Genomic DNA, 16,211 nt, shown 5'->3' with positions numbered 1-16,211 from the left:
GTTAATATTAAATACTAATATTGAAGTAAATACAAAGACATTCAATTAGTAAGTAGTGATTTTGTGTATTTCAGTGTGCAAGTTTAACCAATGCCAACTCTCTTCTAATGGCAGCCCAGTATTATTTGTAGTCATTGTCCAGTACCTGGTTTGGCTAATCAGTTCTTTATTAAATTAAATTAGGTATGTTGTTGATATAATTTAACATATCCATGCAATGACTCAAGGCTGGGTGAAAAAAATCTAGAACTATACCTGTCCCTTTAACTAGTTCACACATAACTATTTGTTTGAAAGCAGACAAAAGAAATGCTGAAATTCTTATTACTTTACTAAATGAATGTTTGCATTTATTTTATCTTAACAGGTGTTTTGCTTATGTACCTAAGATTTTTACGTACTACTGTATACCAGCTGTAAATAGCTAGTTTAAGTATTCATTGGTTTGTGTCTCTATTCCAGAAGTGGCCAATGAAGAGGAAAGGAAGCTTTAATAAGGTAAATAATACATTTTTTGTGTTTTGACTTTCTCTCTATGTTCAGATACAACTGAGCAAATCTTAAATGTATTATTTTAAATATAGATTTTGTGTTGTTCTCTTTTATGTTCTATGCTCCTTTTCATATAAATGACCCACAAGCTGTAAAATGATAAACTTAAAAAAAAGTCACGTAAAAATAGCATTTGCAATGAAACGAGTATTTTCCCTATAAATGCAGCAAAAACTTTCAGTTGCTGTATTATTTGCCACTGGAGGGCAGTACATCATCAGATGATGTCCCTATAGAACTTTATTTTCTGAAAGTTCTAATTCAAACAGCACACATTGTTAGAGTGACTTCTCCTTTGACCATCTCAGCTTGCGCTTTATAAATCTCCATATGTCTGCTTCAAGAACGATGAGTATTTTTTAACACAGTGCGCCAAAACTGCAGCTGGACTGAATGGCATGTTGCTGTGGTCTGAATATTTCACTTATGTCTTATTTGCATTTTGATTAAGCTCAGAACGACTAGCCACATTTCAACCAAAAGTGCTTGATGTCAGAGCAATAGCTTTCATTTATAGAGGCAGAGCCAAGAGGCACTTCAGATGTTTCCTGGATAGATGCTCCCTCTCATTATTTCACTTCTGTTGGTGTGGCTTTATGCCTAGGCTATATAGGTACTGATATCTCTTATACCTCTCTAAGGAAATTCAGTTTAGCGTAAATTAAATGGCAAAATGTGCGCAGGCAGATGCAGCTCAGGTTTTAGATCAGACCTTGGCTCATAATATGGATCTAGACAACTCATCTGAACTTTGATGAGGTTCAACTGGTCTTTCTTTCTGAAGGTGACTGCTTTTCTGGTGCTTTCGCACTGGCGGTTTATTCTGCAGCAGGCTTGAATCGCATCTCTCTGTCGGCACAGCTGAGGCCCAGCTCTATTTGACACCTATCCGGGAGAGGCGGAAGACTGTCCTCTCATCTCCCCGTCTTCTCCTTTCTCTCTCTCACACTCGCGCCATCACAGCCACACTGACACTGCCTCTGAGATGGAGGCTGGCAACTGCACAGGCGTGCAATGTGTGGTGCTGCCTCACTTTGACGGGGGGCTTGAGCTTGCGTGAGTGTCTGTGTGTATATGTATGTGTGTCCGCTCTTCAAGGCACTCTGCCAGCGTAGGATGCTGAGGATCTGAGATGCAGCCCATTCCCAGGCATGGCGAGCTATAACCCAGATGTTAAGATGTAATATCACAGCTGTGGACGGACAGCTCAGCGGCGGAAGCCAAATGGGCTGAGCTTCGAGCGCCTCGCCCCCGTCCCCATGCTGTCCCACCATATGGAAGCAATCCCCCGACCCTTTTAGCACCAGGAATAGCCTCTCTTTAGGGGCCACTTACTGTTAAGTGGAATTGTTTTATTGGCCGCGCAGATCGCACATTTGTCCAAAATAAACACTTGGGATGACTTGGCTCATATGAACATTATATATCTCTCCCAAAAACCCTCCACAGCCCCCCTTATCTCTCACTCTCTCTCTTTTTAAAGGGCCTTGTTTATAGGGACATGGCCGTCACATTACATGATAATGCAGGGGTGTGTGCAGCATGCAGTTTGTGGTTGAGGGGATTGCTGTTAATGGGGCATAGGCTCAGCCTCTCTCCCACACCAGCCATGGCCTCCTAACAGCTCTGCTCTTTGATTACTGGCAAACCTGGCCGGCTGCTTGCAAATGCTGCTGCGTTTTTAAAGTGCAGGGCTATCAACCCACGAGCCATCCCTTCAACACAGTACCATCCATCTGCCTGTAATGGACTTACACTCTATACAAACGCTCATTGATATGGACATCTCAGTTGCCACTTTTAAAGAGTATGGAATGTTGTGGATGCAGCTAAGCTGATAACATATGTAGCTTTTTGTTCAGGTTTTTACTTCTGTTTTATTCTTTTTGGCAACTTAGCTTTTTACGTGCAAAGCACCATTCTAGACCTGTTTTGTAACTAACTAACTAGCAAACAAACTCACTCATTTTATAGGAATATCTCAGACAGAAAAGTTAATGTTGCTAACGATTAATGAAAGTGAGCCACCAGCTCAGACAGAAAAGCTAATGTTGCTAACAGTGAATGAAAGTGAGCCACCAATTAGCATTATGTAAATAGAGTCATGTCACATATTCATTAGAAACAATGGCTTTGAATGTTTGGCTCTTCCATTGACTACTATACACATCACATAATGCGTTTGATTTTGGCTTTCACTCAGACACTTAACTCACTCGCTCTCAGGTACCTTCTAAATGCGTGTCATGTTAGCATCAGTTATCTGGAACCAAGCCTGTGCTGTGTGGTATGTTTGGCCTGCTAACTAAAACGCTACAGTCCCAAACACCAGAGAACAGATTTGATTTTCGCTTTCTGTCACTTACTCGACTTGTGCCCTGTTTACACCTGGCATTAACATGAATCCTGGGTCATCCGATCATAAGTGCTAAGTATAGGTGTGAACAGGGTACAATATGTCTCAGAGAAGTGTGATCCGAACACTCAAACTACCTTCGGTCAGGGATGCATATGACCACAACAGCAGCTGCATACCAATTTCTTTTGTCCCCTCTCCTATTTGTTTACAAATTTTGATCGCAGTCCATGCAGTCTAAGCATTTATAACAGTTCTTGCGTTTATACGAACAAGGGCTTGCGGTACATTATTGTCTTAACAACAAAGGCAGCGAGAGACTAACATAGTAAATATGCATGATACCCTTCCTTTTGTTACAAAATCCGATCATAAGAAATCACCGAAAATCCTTTTCAAGCACATGGAACTACCAGGTGTAAATGTCTCTGTGCCATGCCACTTATGAACAGATCTCTTGGGACACATTGTAGTGCCAAGTATGAGAAGGAGCCTTTCTTCTGTTCCAGTAAATATGTGAGAAAAATGAACTACTTTAACTGTCATTTCTACTCAGTCATATTTTAATGATTAACATTTAGTTACTAATTCCTTTTTTCTGTTGAATTATTATGCTGGTGACAGCAAATTTACTGCTTCATGTTTGGTCACACCTTTGAATTCTGAGGTTTATCATTTTATTTTAGGTTGAGAGTACATCAAAATGAGAACAATAGAGCCTAACAAACATTGGTTCGTATGCTGATAGTTACTGTATTTATGTGTAACGCGGAGCGAGGAGGCGGACGCACACGCTGAGATAAGCGAGATTTATTACGGGCAAATCCAGGGTCGTGGTCAGAACAGTCCAGGGTCAATGAGCCGACACGTACAGAGTTAGGGTAGGACATAAAGACTAGAATCAACACAACCAAAGACCAGGTACAATGAAACAAAGATACAAAGATACAAAGACTGGCAAACGGAAGGGGCAAACACAGGGCTTAAATACACGGAACAATGAGGGACAGGTGATAACAATCAGGGGCGGAGTTACAAGACCAAAACATGAGCACATGGACAGGACTGGGAGGAGCCAACCGTGACAGAACCCCCCCCCAAAGGCACGCACACCGGGCGTGCCACACAGAACAAAACAACCCAACAAAAAAGCGAAACCCAGAGAAAGACAAAACTAAACTAAACTAAACAGGCACAGACACCGAAGCCAGAGCAGAGGCAGGAACAGAAGGCACAGGGGCAGGAACAGAAGGCACAGGGGCAGGAACAGAAGGCACCGGAACAGACACAGACGGAGACACACAAGACACAGGAACAGACGAAACAGAACGAGGACAAAAAACGGAGGGAGGACGAGGAGGCACACCAAAAAACGACGCCGACCGAGAGACGACCGGAGACACAGGACGAGGAAAACAAGAACGAACAACAGACCACGCAAAAGACAGGGGAACAGGCACCAAGACAGACACAGGAACAGAAACAGGGACAGAAACAGAAACAGGAACAGAAACAAAAGGTGACACAGGAACAGGAACCACAACGGGAACGGGAACCGACACAACAGCAGGGAAAAGGACAAAACCAGGAACAGAACAAGGCAGAAACAAAGGAACGGAAACAGACACAGGAGGCACAGAAGGACCACAGGGAACAGGGACAGAAACGGAGGGCCCAGGGGGAACAGAAACTGACGAGGGCGGGATGGGAGGGAACAAAGGGGATGCAACGTCCACGGAGGCAGGCGCGGGGCCTGCTGCGACGTCCACGGAGGCGGGATCAGAAGTGCCGCGGGGCCTGCTGCGACGTCCACGGAGGCGGGATCAGAAGTGCCGCGGGGCCTGCTGCGACGTCCACGGAGGCGGGATCAGAAGTGCCGCGGGGCCTGCTGCGACGTCCACGGAGGCGGGATCAGAAGTGCCGCGGGGCCTGCTGCGACGTCCACGGAGGCGGGATCAGAAGTGCCGCGGGGCCTGCTGCGACGTCCACGGAGGCGGGATCAGAAGTGCCGCGGGGCCTGCTGCGACGTCCACGGAGGCGGGATCAGAAGTGCCGCGGGGTGCGGCCACGGGATCAGAAGTGCCGCGGGGTGCGGCCACGGGATCAGAAGTGCCGCGGGGTGCGGCCACGGGATCAGAAGTGCCGCGGGGTGCGGCCACGGGATCAGAAGTGCCGCGGGGTGCGGCCACGGGATCAGAAGTGCCGCGGGGTGCGGCCACGGGATCAGAAGTGCCGCGGGGTGCGGCCACGGGATCAAGCCTTCGGGCTGGGGGCCTCTGCTCCAACCTGGAGGAACACAGATACTGGACCCACTCGGCCGTTCCCAAAGCTCACTCGAGCGATTGGCAGCTCGCAGTGACGCTTGCGAACGAGCCGAGTACCAAAAAACGGGTCATCTGAATGCTCGTTCCGTCTGACCCCGTCTTGCACTGCAGGTCGCTCCTCCCTGCAGTGGCGCTCAAGACGGGCAGACCCAAGGCGCTTACCTGAGCTCTCGTCGCCCGGACACAAGGCGGGAAGGCCCTCCGCTTTCTTGCGGGACCGACGAGACGCTCGTATTCCCTCAGCGCCAGGGGATTTGCTGTCTCCGGCTTGGTGGCGTTGGGACACGGCGAACTCGGGCTGCTTTGAAACAGCTGGAGTTTCGTCCCAACGGAACAACCACATGCCGGAGTCTCGCTTACCTGCTGCGTCCTGTGGTGGCCAGTCTTTCTGTAACGCGGAGCGAGGAGGCGGACGCACACGCTGAGATAAGCGAGATTTATTACGGGCAAATCCAGGGTCGTGGTCAGAACAGTCCAGGGTCAATGAGCCGACACGTACAGAGTTAGGGTAGGACATAACAAAGACTAGAATCAACACAACCAAAGACCAGGTACAATGAAACAAAGATACAAAGACTGGCAAACGGAAGGGGCAAACACAGGGCTTAAATACACGGAACAATGAGGGACAGGTGATAACAATCAGGGGCGGAGTTACAAGACCAAAACATGAGCACATGGACAGGACTGGGAGGAGCCAACCGTGACATTATGAAGAAATTCCACAGCAGTTAAATAAATTACTCAGTACTTAAGTAGTACTTTGGTCTACTACGTATGTACTTAAACTAGCTTAAATTGACGTTTTTATTTCTTCAGAAGTGTACTTTTGCAGGACTTATAGTTCTAGTTGTAGTTATAGTTCTAATTTCTACTTGAGTATGGGTTTAAAATACTTGAGCAACTTCTGAGACTAACCATATTGTAGCTTGTGAAGGTTAAAAAAACAAGTTATCGTCTCCTGCCCATAGAAAACACAAATGTATTGAAAGTACATTACAATACACAGTGCGTGTACATATTTATATATAAATTTAGAAGTTGAATAATTTTTGTAGGGAAAGTGATGTAACTGGGAAAATGTTGTTTGGGTCTGATTCCAGGGTCAGCCACAGCAGGCGCGGGCAGCCAGCATACAGAAGAGCCAGGTCTGGAGCGAACTGTACACAGTGGTGCTGGTAGAGGGTCAGGACATGCCTGAGGGCGGCCAGGGTGACGTATATGTCCTTTTCAGCCTGGGTGACCAGAGGTTCCGCAGCAAGGTGAGAGATGTAGCTGGTTTCTCTCAGTTGTGTCTCTCTTCCCCCTTTCCTGGGATTTTCCTCCATGAGATTATTTCAGTTGAGGCACCCTTTATCCTTCTGTATGCATGCTTTTTTGTATCTTTCTATACCTCTCTACTTCTCCACGTCTTTGTCTCACTCTCACACTCTGTGGTTCATCTCTCTCAGGTTTAGCTGAGAGTGGCTCATTAGTTTATCCTGTGGCTGGCACCACAGCTCTCCTGATGCTTCTGCTGCTGCTTTTCACTAGGTTCATTTGCGTACCCAGCATGCTTTGCTCATCTGCCTCTGCTTCAGTGTGTTGGCCTCCCCCCCTGACGATTCCACCCACCACTGGTCCTGTGTTCTCATGTCATTGTTTTTTTTTTTGGTTTTGTTTTTTTTAACAGCTTCGGCTCTGTTTGGGCTTGCTTGTTTGTTTAACAAAGCTCATTCTAATTGGATGGTGTCAAGATTTGAGGATTTGTAATCCCAGGGAGGAGACATAAGCGTGTTCTCCAAAATGCCCCGTTTCCCCTCCTCCCCCTGCCATACTCAGCCTTAGCTTGGCTCAATGAAACATAATTCACCTGTCATGTTAACTGTCTCAGTAGTGGCACCACCTTAAGCCTGCTTAATGTGGTGTGTGTGTGTCTCTTTCTCTTTCTCTCTGCTTTCTCAGAATCTGTGCATAAAGGCCAGCCCACAGTGGAGGGAGAAGTTTGATTTCAACCGTTTTGACGATGGTCTACCAGACATGCTGGTGGTAGAGGTGTTCTGCAAGAGGGGCCGAAAGCGTGAAGAATGCTGGGGAACGTACGGTCATACTTAAACCACACACAGCCCTTGAGTTTATAGTACATTCTCCTCAAAACAGCTACAAGAACCTTCTCTGCAAAGTTCCTTTGTCACTTTCAAGGAATAATATTGGCATGTTTTTATACATATAGTTCATCAAGCACTTTATTAGGAACACCTTCTTGTATCTACTTATTGTCTGTTTTAACAGTTCTGCTTACCCTATGGAGCCCTATGTAGCTCTACAATTACAGACTGTAGTCTGTTTCCTGCATGATTTGTTAGCCCTCTTCTTACCCTGATCTTCAATAGTCAGGAGTTAGTGGGAATAGTGGGAATTATGTCCTCTCACCGTCCACTCTGTTAGCCACTCCTACCTTTTTGGTCCACCTTGTAGATGTAAAGTCAGAGATGATAGCTCATCTGCTGCTGCACAGTATGTGTTTGTCATCTTTTAGTCTTTAATCAGTGGTCACAGGACACTGTTAGCTGGATGTTTTTGGTTGGTATATTGTTTTCAATCCAGCAGTGATATTGAGGTTTTTAAAACTGACCACTTGTACCAGCACAACATATACTAATACACCACCACCATTTAAAAGAAGGGGAAAAAATTATAGTATAGGATCTGTATCAATGTCAAGATGGCGTTATTGAAAAACCAGCCCTACTAAACAATGAAACAAAATTCAAGAAGAAACATTTCAAAGTATATACAAAATAAGGAGGAATAATCAGCTTATTTTGCTTATTTACACTGTTTTTAAATTGGATTGAAATGTAACTGTGAATGCTGTTTTGTGCAGGTTGGAATTTGACCTGTCGCAACTGCCTGTCAACCAGAAACAATCATACACACACATTGTGGGTGCAGGCAAAGGCCGACTGGTTTTCTTGGTCACCCGTACCCCCTGCCCTGGAGCTTCTGTCTCTGACATGGGATCTGCTCCATTAGACCATCTGTCTACCTGTGAAGGGATACTGAAGCAATACGTTAGTCTCCTCTTTTTTTCCCTAACTCTCTCATTCTGTCTGCATTGACAGCCGTCAGCTTGATTCACTGCTTAAATCGGTGTCCTATTTGCAAATTAATTTTGATCAAACAAACTGCAATAGAATAATTGTTCCATGGATAATAATGTTGGAATGGTACTGCTTATGTTGTGTGCAGAATTTGAGGAGAACACTGATGAATGTACAGGATGTCGGATACCTCCAAGTCAAGGTTTTGAGGGCCACAGACCTTTCCTCCACAGATCTGAATGGTACTGAATTGATTCGAGACCTAATGAGACTCTAATGGAAGCTTTTCCACATTCACAATGCAAACATCTGTCTTTACTATTGAAGGTAAGAGTGACCCATTTTGTGTGCTGGAGCTTGGAAACTGCAGGCTACAATCTCAGACCATCTACAAAACCCTCAATCCAGAATGGAAAACAGCCTTTACATTGTGAGTGTCGCATGAATGCTTTGTAATCTATATATATAACCTAGACTTCAGGTCCAAAAACAATGTGTACTGTTAATCTCCCAGCAGGTGATTTATAAAGGAATTTATAAAGGAATCTGAATTTGCAGCATCTCCTCTACATTTTTATTAGGTTTATTTCATGTTTTTAAGCAGCTCAAATCCAAATGCTGATCACTCCCAAACTTCAGTACATTATAATATGAGTCTGTGGCTTCTACAGTCCAATTAAGGATATCCATGATGTCTTGGAGCTGACTGTTTTTGGTGAAGATGGGGACAAATCGCGGGACTTTCTGGGAAAAGTTGCTATTCCTTTGCTGACAGTAAGTGCAAAATAGCCATATTGTTTTGTTGGGTTTTTTTGCCCTATTTAAATGCTTTGCCTATTTTTTATCTCAGAGTCTTAATATCTGACCATTATTTATTATGAATTCATCTTTTGATGCGTACTGCTTTGGAAACATAGCCCACAAGAAATTTGTATATTTTGTCGGCTTAGAATTCTATGGTTCTGTCCACAATCGGTACATTGTTGAAATACTGATGAGCATATATTCCACTCTAATAGCAAAGCTCTTATGTAGTACAGCAGCTTTTCACAGTCTCAAACATGTTCAATTCTTAAAATGTATTTTTTGTAATGCATCATCATCATCATAACAGACATTCTGTCTTTGGTGTTGGTGCCTCTGCTTCACTGCAGTTGTCCTCAATATTTCAAAAACTTTAATTGGATAATAAGCACTTTTATGACATTATTTTATGCTAGCTATTATACCTGGCTTCTCTCAGCTAATTGTTATTTAGCTAATTAAGCTGTATAATAGTAAGCTAGTGCATATTCATCTACTTTACTCATTGACTGCTACAGATAGAACCTTAAAACACTAAACTAGTTTGTCATTTTGAAAAGAAACCTTTTACTTTAAAAAAAAACAAAAAAAAACAGGCTCTGTGACAAATGTTTAAAAAAATACCACAGAAACAGTAATCAATACTAAATGATTAATTATGTGTGCCTCGCTTTAATTCTGACAAAAATGTCAGATTTAAGCAACAAAGCCATGAGAGGCTGTGCTTTACTGCGATTTTATCACCATCGCCATAATAAAATCACAGTAATGCACAGCCTCCAGTGCCTTACTGCTTTTAAAAAGTGGAGGACAACATAAAATATGATAAAATATTCAACTTTTAAGTCAGTTACTTATGTTATTATTGATAATAGACATAAATAACTATTCCACCAAAAAATGTACTTCCTTTAGAGTATGGTATTGTTCTCAAGCATCCATTGATCGCTGAATGAAGAGATGAATGTTCAGTCACCTATCACTGTATACTACTTTTTTGATGATAATGAACATATAACAGCACTGTTTAATGCAAAGATCTTTGCAATTTAAGTACATTTTGGCCATTAAATTACCACCACTATGACATCTCATCCAATATGCCCTCAATGTAATTACCAATCTTATTTAGCACCAAGCTGATGGCGACACTCTTCCCTCACTTGGACTCAATCTCAGATGGCTCCCCGCTCCCTACATAGCGCATATTTAGGGCTTGAAATACTGGTTTCTGCACCCCAAAAGTACATAATATTGCTAAAAAAATAGTCATTTGGTATTTCTCCACATCCTTACTGAACAAATAGTGCACCATCTGGCCATAGAACGTAATATTTAAAAACTTCCATAACATACTATTTAGGGAGTGCAGAGCCATTTGAGATTCAGCCTGGGTTTGATGCAATTTAAAACAGATCTGATCTAAACATGGACATTTAAAGCATGTAAACCATTTAAATGACATTCGTTAGACCTTTATATTGCCATTTCACATTGAATCATATCTTAAGGACTTTATTTAAGGCATGTGATATTAATGATGTAGTTATTTAGCCTGTTGCTTGTCTTTTAGCCTGTTAGCTGACCAGCCTAGTTCTAGTTAAAGTAAGTTGTCAGCCCCTCAGTTTAAACAAAAACAGGTTCTTGCTTCATCAGTGCACTTGGTGGTCCATGCAAGCAGCATTAGATTCAAAGATTAATCCACTTACAGCTCAATGATTTCTTGTGACATGATGCAGTAAAACAAAACTGGTGTGCGTACATTGAGTATTTTACAAAGGCTTCGAATGCAGTTCAGCCAGTCAGGACTGCAACCATCCATTTTATAAACATATAATTCGACACCCCCATTTTTTTGCATTTTGACATTATGGTAATATTAACACAAATAATTAATATTTAGGTTTCCAATGGACAGCAGATAACCAGACATTTGAAAAAAGAGGATTTGGCAGGGACATCCAAAGGAAGCATCACTCTGGAGATGAGCATTTTCTACAACCCGGTGAGAATGCACCTGTGAATTGAATAGAGGGCACTGATGCAGGATACCGCTTAACCCTCCTTGCCATATGTAGACTAAAATCAAGAGGCAGACCTGTTTTGGCTAAGGAGATGATTTGATGATTTTTTTAAGATTCACTTCAACAGTACTTTGGTTTCTGTTTCCAAATAGCTTCATTAGTAATTGGGTGTGGGGTGGGTGTTATCTGACATCCAGTGTTTTCCCACATTGAGCAGATCATACTATAATGAACTTCTTGCACTCAGAAATGGCTTCAACCTGTGATTGCTTTGAACTCTGCTTCTCACAGGTCAGAGCTGCCATCAGAACCTTCAAGCCTAAAGTAAAGAAGTTTGTGGAGGACAGCCCGAAGTTCAATAAAAAGGTGAATTTATTGATCACGACTGGTGTTATACAGTCTGTCACCTGACGTTGGAGGATAACAATATGGCTTCACATCACCACAGAGCCCTAACACAACTCAATACATTAATATTTATCACCAGCTAAGCTTCCTTGTAAAAAGCCTCTCCACACCTCGCTTAACGTCATGTTGTGAACATTACATCCCCGAGCACATCTTGCTAACTACTGTTTTGTCCCCCATTAGCTGTTAGCGCGCAACATTTACCGTGTAAGGAGGATCAGCATAGCTGTTCTGTATACACTGCAGTACATTAAAAGCTGCTTTCAGTGGGAGAGCACTCAGAGGAGCATCACCGCCTTCCTGGTAAGTCCTTCATCCTTCCTCTATTGGATATCTACACACTAGGCCTACCTCTTAATGATGAGACTGACTGACAAAGTAATCACTCATCTGTGATAAAGCAAATTTCCCTTAGCACTCTGAGAACTTAACACTCTTAATTCTGATACCAAGGGTTGGAATATACTTCCATGGAGTTCATCTTTGCTGCGCACTATGCAGTATTAAAGTTGTCCTTGCAGTGCTGTTCCAGGCATTTTCAGAGGCAGGGCTTTCTGAGAGCCAAAGTACAATCTGCACTCCCCTCTGTGCTGCTGGAATGAGCAGCGCCCCCCAGAGGGCAGGTGTTGAATGGCTGTGTGTTTGGTCACCTGGGGAGAGAAGCATGGGGCACTGCCGCTGGCTGCTCCCTCATGCACCTCAGAGAATGGAAAGAAGAGCTGTCTTGATGATGGGCTTGCAATTCACATGATTACATACAGAGCTGGGTGAATGATACAGGGTTTATATTACGAAGTTAAGAAGGAAATGGTATATAAACTGAGCCAGCATTTAAAAAATAAAATTAGCCATTGTGAGTTTGCAGTGATTTTAACAGGGCTGGGGGAATAAGCAAGTATCACTTTACACATACAAAAAAAACAAAAAAACAAACAAAAAAAACCACCCCATTTTAAATATTTATATGCAGTTGCACTTAATTGCACCATGGCTCAGGTGGGCCACACGTGTAAATAAAATAAAATCAAGGTGATGGATCAGAGCTCAATTCCATGGCATTTATCAACAATTATTTATATCCCATTTTCATCCCATTGTGTTTTCAGCACTCGGTTGGGTCAGAATATTTTCAGTATGTGCCTTTAGCAATAGTTTGTAAAAGAAAACTGCAAAGTGAGTATTTAGGCAATTCTAATCTTCATACAAAGGAGTGACACTCCAAAGGACACATAAAGAGTGTTGCAAAACACACCTAAAGTATTAGTCAGGTAAATTGCTGTTTTATGTTAAGACAAACTTTGCAGGTACGAAACTGTGCAAAAGTCAGGGATCACCCTTCCATTAAAAATGGCCAGTAAATACATGTTATTCGTTTTTCAGGAGATATTTCTGAAGAGATTAAATATAAGACTATATGCTTGCAAAAGGAAGGAGAAACTCAATGTCAAGGAAAATAAGTGGAAAAAAACAGCACTTTCCAAATGTGGAGTGGAGAAAATGGGACTACTATGGACATACTATGTATGTCTTTAGGCTGTAGGTAAGGAAGGTAACTGAGTCAGACATGGGCAGATGGCCTCTGCCTGCCTCTCACATCTGCATAATTAGAGCAGTCTCAATGCCTTTAATTTGCACCCTGCGTTCCAGGCTATGCTAGTATCAGCCGCCTCATGCGTGAGCCTGGCTTTAATATACGTTACCATACATTATTTATAAAGCAGCCGGAAATCACAGTTCTTAGGGGTTTACACCTATAATGCATTCGCTTCACTGCGGTTTCTCTGTCCGTGGCTATAGGCTCCGGCAGCTGCGCCTGTTCCAAGAACACACACACTCTGCCGCTGGAAATCCCCGAGGCCACTGAGCTGACCTCCCTCGCAGCACAGAGCTTATACATACTCCCTCTTCTGGCTTCACTTCTTTTCAAAAGACACAGCTCTTCATCCACAGACACAGAGAAAAATGTGTCTCAGAGAGTGCTTCTCTGCCTGAACATATGTGTGTGTGTGTGTGTATATATATATATATATATATATATATATATATATATATATTAATGTATGTTAGACCATTTCCATTGGTCCATTTGCCATAAAATGTTCACACAATGTAAAGAGTAGCTGGCATTTTCAGATGATGGAAACAAAACGTCTGGACATTTTGATCTGTAACTTTGTAAATTTCTTTATGTAAGCCTTACATATACACAGATGCATGTTGGGAATGCAGTTCCAAATGCTACTGAAGCCGTGTTGTTAAGCTTTACCACATTACTGCATTGTAGTATTGTATGGTACGTTACAAATAGATCTTTCCAGCTATATCACACGCTATGTGTGCAAGTCTGAGCATTCGAGTCATTGTTTGCAGGGTGGTGGGCTTCTGTCTCTGATTGCATAATCTCCACTCTAAGTGGACGCCCGCCTTTTGAAGTTTTCCTCCATATCAGACTGTGGCGGCTCAGTTTTAAAATAGCACCCAGCTCATTAGGTAATCTTGAAAGGGTGCCTCGTCTGCATTTAAGGAGAAACTTCTGGCGAATCCTTAGAAGGCATTTGCAGCCTTGCACCCAGATACAAACAGAAAAATCCAGAATACATTTTATTACTTGTTTATGCTACAGTAATGAGCCCAGAAACGGCACTTCTAAAGTTTTGACAAGCACACAGTCTCTAGTCAGAGAGAGAGAGAAAAAGAGAGAGAGACATAGTGAGAGACAGAGACAGTGACAGCTAAAATCTTCATAAAATGCTGCTTTTTAGATGTGGCTCTTTCGAAGACAGAGAGAGATGAATGTGGCACGCATCAGCAGAGACTGCAGAGGGGTCACTCAGAGTTCTTTTCTGCATTGCCCATTTGAGCCTGCAGATGGTGCTACAGCCCTGCCAAACATGCACCCAGTGGCAGTGCTCAGAACCTGCATTATGCCTCTACTTCCAGAAGGAAGATGTGGAGGCTCTCATGGCAGACAGGGAGCAGAAGAAATTTTCCCATTCTTTGTCCACACAGAATACAAACTCACCATGAAAAAGTTTTGTCGCACAGGCTAAATGAGTTGAACGTTTACATGGCCAAATTATGACGCCTCAGAACTTGAAAGTTTCCAAGTGTTTTCAATAAAGATAAAAAGGAGAGGGATAAAGAAAAAGCGATCATTTACACTTGAAAGCTGATTCCAAGCTTTGCTGTCATTACAGCGCTTTAAGTATTTAAGTAGAATTAATATTTTAACATATGAGCTTGCTTTGGCTGTCAGTAGACGCAACTAAAAAGAAAAACCTGTGTGTGTGTTGAGCCGTTTTTCTTTTTGACACTGCCAGGTAGCAAGCGGTTTAGACATCATTTGACAGGCTGTGAAATGCTGATTGCTTCACATCACAGACTGTAAAGATGGCATCTGATGAATGTTTGATGCCGCACAGCTGTAAACACAGTTGGCAGCTATGACGGAGGGTTTTTCTTTCTATCTCTCCCTCGCTCCCTTTCTGGCTTTCCCTCTCTGGGCCGGCAGTGGCCATTGCTCCAGATGAGAACCGCAGAGGGTCAGAGCCGGTTCCAAAGACCCCCAGGGGTGCCACAGCAATAGCGCAGTCTCAGTCTGGGTTATTAACTGCTTTACTGGGACCATGATCAAAGTGATTACTACTATGGCCTCCATTATTCCGCTTAACTCTATCCCTGGTGATGACAGGTTTAAAGAGATAGTTTGGTGATTTTAATAGATAACAGTGTAAGAAACTACATCTGCAAGTCTACTTGAGATTATATAATAACTGAACAGTAGGAAAATGTGTGCTGATTTAGTCGTGCAGTTTGTGTAATGCTAACTGGAAGCTATTAACTTCCCTTACTTGTTAACTACATTAGACTTGTAGCTCCAGTGTGACAGTTTTGGACAAAAGTAAAGCCTTTCTTGGCTGATAAACTTCAGTTGGAATAAGAGGGGATTGTGTAAATGATGATTTACATGATGATTTAAATGATTTGATTTACATTGAATGTGCTCGAGAGGCACCGGAAGCTCTACATTGCAGTGATGTCCTGGTTGTGCAGCATTGTAGCACGAGATGTATGTGTGAAGACATTGCTGTGTGACCAAATATTTCTTTATTCTTATTACACTTTTCTTTTTTTTTAATTTCACTTCGGTTTAAGAGTTTACTGAATGGTCCAGCTTGGACAGTTGACTTAGGCAGAGACTGTGTGTGTGTGTGTGTGTGTGTGTGTGTGTGTGTGTGTCTCCCTCTCAGCATCTCATGGGGCCCAGGCTCCAGGCTCTTCAGGGACCTGTCATGGAATTTACTGCAGATATGACAGCCAGAAGAGCCCTTGATGGCGATATATGTGCACAGGGTTTTCTTTCTTGAAACCATCCTCCAATCGATTAATAATTAACGAGGCGGACTGCAGCAGGCGCTAAACGTGGCGTGATGGCTGCAGCTTTGACAGTGCGAGCGTTATTGAGATGTGTATGCTGGGTGTTATCTCCTGGCTCCTGAGGCTTGGCACTAGGTTTACGCTGACCTTATAGACCTGTCTCTCATCACGCATGCTGACAGGCCTACCACTGGCCAATCACGTCCCCATGCTGGAAAACAGCTTCAAAACGCTCCTGCAGTCGCTCAAATCTCAAATGTGAGTGCACTTTTCCCTAGACGTG

General features: G+C 43.0%; 1 protein-coding gene across 2 annotated transcripts in view; it reads left to right on the top strand.

Annotated features, from left to right (window-relative positions):
• Positions 1-16,211, top strand: part of mctp2a (multiple C2 domains, transmembrane 2a) — a 52,424-nt gene that overhangs the window by 12,744 nt on the left and 23,469 nt on the right. For both annotated transcript variants that reach the window (XM_017704218.2, XM_017704219.1), the window contains exons 8-17: positions 463-498; positions 6,336-6,494; positions 7,177-7,310; positions 8,099-8,285; positions 8,464-8,557; positions 8,643-8,745; positions 8,987-9,089; positions 11,023-11,124; positions 11,435-11,509; positions 11,735-11,854. In XM_017704218.2, coding sequence (XP_017559707.1) covers positions 463-498; positions 6,336-6,494; positions 7,177-7,310; positions 8,099-8,285; positions 8,464-8,557; positions 8,643-8,745; positions 8,987-9,089; positions 11,023-11,124; positions 11,435-11,509; positions 11,735-11,854 — 1,113 coding nt within the window. The remainder of the gene's footprint in view (positions 1-462; positions 499-6,335; positions 6,495-7,176; positions 7,311-8,098; positions 8,286-8,463; positions 8,558-8,642; positions 8,746-8,986; positions 9,090-11,022; positions 11,125-11,434; positions 11,510-11,734; positions 11,855-16,211) is intronic.

Source organism: Pygocentrus nattereri, chromosome 7 (genome assembly GCF_015220715.1).
Source record: "Pygocentrus nattereri isolate fPygNat1 chromosome 7, fPygNat1.pri, whole genome shotgun sequence".
In the NCBI taxonomy this organism is placed as follows: domain Eukaryota; kingdom Metazoa; phylum Chordata; class Actinopteri; order Characiformes; family Serrasalmidae; genus Pygocentrus; species Pygocentrus nattereri.
This window is presented reverse-complemented; position numbering and strand designations above follow the sequence as displayed.